At 35.2% G+C, this 6,312-nt stretch overlaps 1 protein-coding gene across 1 annotated transcript; it reads right to left on the bottom strand.

The window, feature by feature from the left end:
* Positions 1-1,430: 1,430 nt before the first annotated feature.
* LOC120255363 (nuclear transcription factor Y subunit C-4-like) lies at positions 1,431-4,106 on the bottom strand. The gene is made up of 5 exons (XM_039263199.1): positions 3,807-4,106; positions 3,572-3,677; positions 1,987-2,060; positions 1,682-1,879; positions 1,431-1,463 (listed from the first exon to the last, which is right to left on the bottom strand). Exons 1-5 carry the CDS (start codon positions 4,104-4,106, stop codon positions 1,431-1,433), a joined length of 711 nt encoding a protein of 236 aa, XP_039119133.1.
* Positions 4,107-6,312: the final 2,206 nt, after the last annotated feature.

Genomic DNA, 6,312 nt, shown 5'->3' on the forward strand with positions numbered 1-6,312 from the left:
GCTCCACATATGGAATCATCAGTTTTAAACAGTTTCATTATAAAAGAAAAATATGTTATTCAGTATTAGCTATTAATTTGGTGGTCTTCTATTCAGGAGTAGATTTAGAGACTTTATTTATCTATTTATTTATTTTATTTTGATTGAATAAACCACGGCTCATTAGCAAAACAAAAAGAAATAACAAAGCAATCCACTGGAGTGAAAACTGACAAAATCCAAGGCCAAAAAGTGAGTAAAAAATAGAGAAAGACAACAAAAGTCCATGGGGAGCACAAAGATGAGGACCTGGTAATGAGAAAATTAAATTAAATTTTAATTATTTTGTGTAACCATTTTTTATAAATAAAAATATTCAATTGATTAGCATATGATGATCAAATAGATCAACTAGAGAATAATAGGGAACGATCTCTCTCATGTACTCGATATCGAATTATTTATATAGATCTGTTCATATCATACATGATAGTAGGTGGGTTTAAACTTCGAGTTCAAACTGAAAGTGAGAATAAAAGCGTGTTGAAAATATTAATCTCTACATCTCAATGGCATGTCTTGTCTACTTTATAAAAATAATACAATAATTTGATAACTAATATCGCGATTATTGATAGCTTGATTTGAAATTCTAACTGTGATAATTATCTAAATAGTCTCTACTTTAAACTTCCTCCTCAGTCCCCTCACTTTAAATTGTAACTTTTTAGTCCCTCTATTATGTTTAATGAGTCATGCCAGTGTCCTTTTTTGATTGTTTAGGGTTAGGGTTTATGATTTAAGAAGGGATATGATATGATTAAATTAAAATTGTAGAGAGATTGAAAGATTACAGTTCAAAGTAAAATGACTAAAATAGTAAGTTTGAAATTATAGTGGGACTCTTTATGGAATTATACCAAATTCTAACATGTTATATGTACCCATCAGATTCCTACCCTAAATTAATGCCCTTTTCATGAGATCAATTTGGTTGGTTAGAACTATGTAATAATACTTTGTTAAAATCTGATTGCTTGATGATTTTCTTTGGGTAAAGATTAAGAAAGCCTCTTAGTCAAACAAGGTTAATCAGAAATGGGATCGTATAGAGTTCGGATATATGGTATATGTGAATCTCTATTCATTTCAAACCCTAATTCTCCTTTTGGATCTTCTTCTTGCTTATCTGGAACTCGCAAATAGAGAATGAGCTGCGTTTGTGCTTGCTCACATCCCATTATAATCTTCAACATAATACAAACTCTAGAACATATATAAATCATGCTTATGATATATAATATCTATCCATGATCAACACTCAAAATGAAAGCTTTAACTAGGTTCAACATATATCTAAACTCCAAAAAAACAAAACAGTTTGTACTTCTTATACTAAAAACAAGCAGCTGATTATTAACTTCTAGCTCCTCAGCAACTTCTTTCAACCTCTAAACTCCAGGTCGGGAACTAGTTCCTTCATTCTGCAAATGTTTTCAGAAACAAATTGAGGCAATTACATACACTGGCAAAAATGCAACTTGAAAGTTTCTTCAATTTGGTTTCAATAACAAGTAAGAACTAAAGTAGCAATTTCTGACAAGATTAAAAGATTTGATGATGGTATATTAATTACTTCCTTTTCATGGTTAAAATTCAATCTCTGATCAATATATAGTATTTCTACTTATGAACACTGTACCTGCTGGTTGCTATCTGTTATGATTTTGTCGATCAGGAAGCTGTGTTCCTTCGAGTCTAACATTGCATTTATAATATCTGATTTTTCAAGGCTCCGTCTCCGGTTATTTTTAGTTCTCAGCCATGAAAGCCTGGCTATGTCCTCTATGAGAAGCTCACAAGCCTTTGCCAGGATGAAGGGTGATTCAGCCTTGACCTTCTGTTTACACACACACACACACATATATATATAAAGATGGAAGGGTTAAAGACTTTGCTATTCACTAGTATTAATGAAGAACAGGTAATCTGATCACATATGCAAACCTGTGCAGAGTTGCTCGATTTCACCAACCTCTTCATTCTGGACTTTGCAAACTCATGGTTCTTGTAATCTGAAGCTGCCAACATTATTAATGCATGATCAGTTGAATTCTTTAGCATATATAAATGCGCACTCATTTAATTAAAGGCTTGTTTTTCATTATTCTATTTCTGCAAACATGGATTTTACAAGGAAAGAAAAAAGTTGCTGCAAAGCAATGGATATAAATATATATATATATGATGTTTTGAGAATGTACACAGGATGGAACTCTTGAAAATATGGGTAAACCATATGATCAATACTGAATTCACATCATTACTTTCTGGCTATTTTGCGGTGGTCACAAGCATTAGTTACATCTTAAAAAGCTCATAATTATGCACTGAAATCATAAAATTAGACGAATGTATGCATGACATTTTGCACATATATGAAACCTATTAAAAAGCAAGAGATTGAGTACACATGGAAATGTATGAATAGATATACAACCATACATAAATGAATGAGTTTCCATTGAAGTATAATTAAGAGAATGGATTCAAGATCATCATTTTATCCACATTCCTACTTTTGTAGTAGGCACAAATATCAATTTGGCAGCTAAAAACCTCACAATCTTGTACCGAAACGACAAAATCGATGATGATAGGCATAAGATCTAAAAAGCTGATGTCTGTGAATCTAAAATTCTATAAAAGAACACAAAATCGAACACGTGGTCGTGTGTGAATCGATATAAAATTATACAAAAATGAATGTGTTTCCATTGAAGGACAAATAGAATGGAATCAAAACCGACAATGAATTCACATTCTTATATTTTTCCTATACTAGTAGTAAGCACAAACATATAGAGCTTCTCCTGAAAACACATAATCATGCACCAAAACGAAAAAATTCGATGTCTGTAAGCATGAGACCAAGCATTTGAATGTCTTGTATCTACAATTCCATAAAAAACTTGAAATCGAACACGTGGAAGTGCATGTATGAATCGATATAAAGCCCTATAAAGTTGGATTAGTTTCTAGTACTGGAGTTCAAAGGAGAATATGATCAAGATTGGCATTCAATTCATGATATTCTTTCTTTGATTTTGCCAACTTTTGCTGTAAGCATGAGCATATTTTGCATCTTCTAAAAACTCATAATCGTGTGCCAAAATGACAAAATTAAATGCTGGTAGGGATGAGATCAAATACATCTATGTTTATGAATAAAAAAGTCTACAAAAGAACATGAAAGTAGACTTATATAAGTGTGTAAATCAGTATAAAGGCCTGTAAAGATGAACTAGAGTTTATATTTGAGTACAAGGGGAATGGAATCAGGATAGATATATATTGAAATTCACATTCTTACTTTTTAGCACAAATATATATATATATATATATATTGCACCTGCTTAAAACTACCAAAATTACAAAATTCAAACACATAAACATGAAATTGGCATATAAAACTCCGCAGTTCAAGATCCTTTAAAAAGCATTAGATTAAACACAAGGAAGAAGGGAAATCTCTAAAAAAAAAAATCAGTTTCCACAGAAATATATAAATTAGTTAAAATGAACTCTAAACCTTGAAGGTTTTCAAAACGCGTCTTCTGGCTTTGCCAAAACAAGTCCATGTGTTGCTTCTCCATCCTCATAAGATCAGAATGAGACATCAAATCAGGCAACCTTATCTGTAAACACAAGGTAACATACAATAAGATCTGGCACACTTAATTCAATAAGAATTAAAGAAACTCACAATTTGCAAGTATGAACATATTATTATAAAATTAAATTTCAATAGCATGAAAATTCTTCACCTGATTTATAGAAGGATAATTGACAGGAGCCTGAGGAAAAACCGATCTTGGTGGAGATGGATTATGGATAGGCAAAGGGAAGTACATTGAGTTTGGATCATTTACAGAATGATCCATAACAGGAGCTTGAAGAAATCTATTAATGGATCTAGGTGGAGGTGGAGCACTAATAGGGTTCTGATAATTTTCAGAATGATCCCCTACATGAACCTGAGAAAACTTATACATCAAACGAGGTGGAGGTGGTGGAGCAATGATAGGGAAGTTGTCTGAGTTGGGATCATTTTCAGAATGATCCATTGATGTTGATGGCAGAGATTAAGAAAGAAAGGAAAGAGGTTTGCAGCACTTGGATGAATTACACAACAAAGTAATGCTGTCTCTAAATAGAAAAGCAGGAAGGCTAGACGGAAACAAGAATGGATGAGAGGAGAGAAATGGTTTCTACTTGCTAAAAGAGGCTTTTTCTCTGACACAAGGAAAGAATATCATCTTGCTTTCAGTGTTGAGATAACCATGCACACACTCTCTCTTGCGTCATTTATCTGGTCTCCTCTCCTTCTCAGTCTTCATACACTCACTCACAACAAACACTTTCCTTCTTTATTTCTTGTTGTGTATATGGTACAATGTACTTCACATGCAATATAACCAGCATGGAACTATACTAAAACCAACAAATGGATGTGGCACCTCCGCTCCCCTCCGTCTCTATCTTTCTATATAGCTCTCGTTTAACAAAAGGTGACAAATTGTGCTGCATGCACAACGTATCTGAATTTGTATTGTACCAAAAAGGAAGTTCGGTGCATCACTTATCTCTTTTACTTATTGTAGAGGGGGAAATAAGTGGAGCTTTAATTAAGGACATGAAATGAATCGGAGCTCCGGTGAACCTGTGAACTCAGTAGACAGTGAAAGGAGATAAGAGAAAGAGCAAAAGACACTCTTGACTTAAGAAAAAGGAAAGAAGATGCAGGAACCTAAGAGCTCAGTGCTCTTCTAACATTATATATTCAGAAAGTAAAAGTCAAAAAGTAACATCAATCTTTGACACTAACCCCATTGGTTAGTCTACACCATTAACTATAAACCCATTGGTCCATAACCTCAAACACTAATATTAGATACTATATTATACTATCATGCATCAAAACACTTCTCCCATTCATTCAACCTTCTCCAGTCCCTATTACTGTGACCATACTGCACTTGCACTTGTCCACACCTTGCCATGCTTTTCTGGAGATGCCGGCCATCACACACTCCATGCTCCTGCCATCTCATCTCCGGTCATACGCTTCAATCACTGATCAACATCAACATCAACACCCACCCTTGATTGAAGCTCCACTACTCCTAGCTGCACTCTCATAGCTTTATGCTTCTCAACTGACAAGGGCTTGGTGAAGATGTCTGCCAACTGGTCTCCGGTGTTGCAATGTTGTAGAACAATCAGGCCATCAGCAATGAGACTTCGAATGAAATGAAATCGAACATCAATGTGTTTGGTTCTTCCGTGAAATGCCGGATTCTTTGCCACAGCAATAGTGGACTGGTTATCACACCAAAGAACTGACGCCTTGTCAAAACACCTCCCACAATCACCCAATATTCTCCTCAACCATACCATTTGGCAGGCTGCGGTTGTGGCAGCTACATACTCAGCCTCCGTTGATGATAATGCCACGACATCATGCTTCTTCGATCCCCAGGTGATTGCGCAGGAACCGAGCCTAAAAAACATACCTGATGTACTCTTTCGATCACTCAAAGACCCACCCCAGTCACTGTCTGTAAAGCCTTCCATACACCCTTCACATCTATTTGGATAGAACAATCCAAACTTCACAGTTCCAGCCAAGTATTTTACCACTCTTTTAGCTGCACACAGATGCTTCACATTTGGTCTACTCATGAATCTGGAGAGGAAATTTACTGCATAACATATATCAGGTCTAGTATACACAACATACAGAAGTTTTCCAATCAGACTCCTGTACATCATAGCATCAACAAGCTCAGCTTCGTCTTCATCTAGAAATTTTTCATTAATCCCCATTGGTGTATCTGCATACCTGCATTGTTTCATATTCAATTCTCTCAATAAATTTTCAATGTACCTTGTCTGAGATATGAATATCCCTCCAATTGACTGATGTATTTCCAACCCAAGAAAATATCTAATCAATCCCAAGTCCGCCATATCAAACTTCCTCTTCATTTCAGCTTGAAATTGATCAATTAACCCTTGCGAACCACTGGTATATATCATGTCATCAACGTATAGACTGATGAGAATACTATTGCCATCTTCATCCTTCTTCCTATACAATGTGTGTTCTGTCTCGTTTCTCACATAGCCAAGCTGCCTGAGATGCCCGTCAATCTTGCTGTACCACGCTCTCGGTGCTTGTTTGAGACCGTAGAGTGCCTTCTTCAAACGACATACTAGATGTTCCTTCCCCCTGATGACAAACCCTTCAGGTTGATCCACATAAACTTC

The sequence above is a fragment of the Dioscorea cayenensis genome, unplaced genomic scaffold (genome assembly GCF_009730915.1).
Source record: "Dioscorea cayenensis subsp. rotundata cultivar TDr96_F1 unplaced genomic scaffold, TDr96_F1_v2_PseudoChromosome.rev07_lg8_w22 25.fasta BLBR01000974.1, whole genome shotgun sequence".
NCBI classification, from domain to species: domain Eukaryota; kingdom Viridiplantae; phylum Streptophyta; class Magnoliopsida; order Dioscoreales; family Dioscoreaceae; genus Dioscorea; species Dioscorea cayenensis.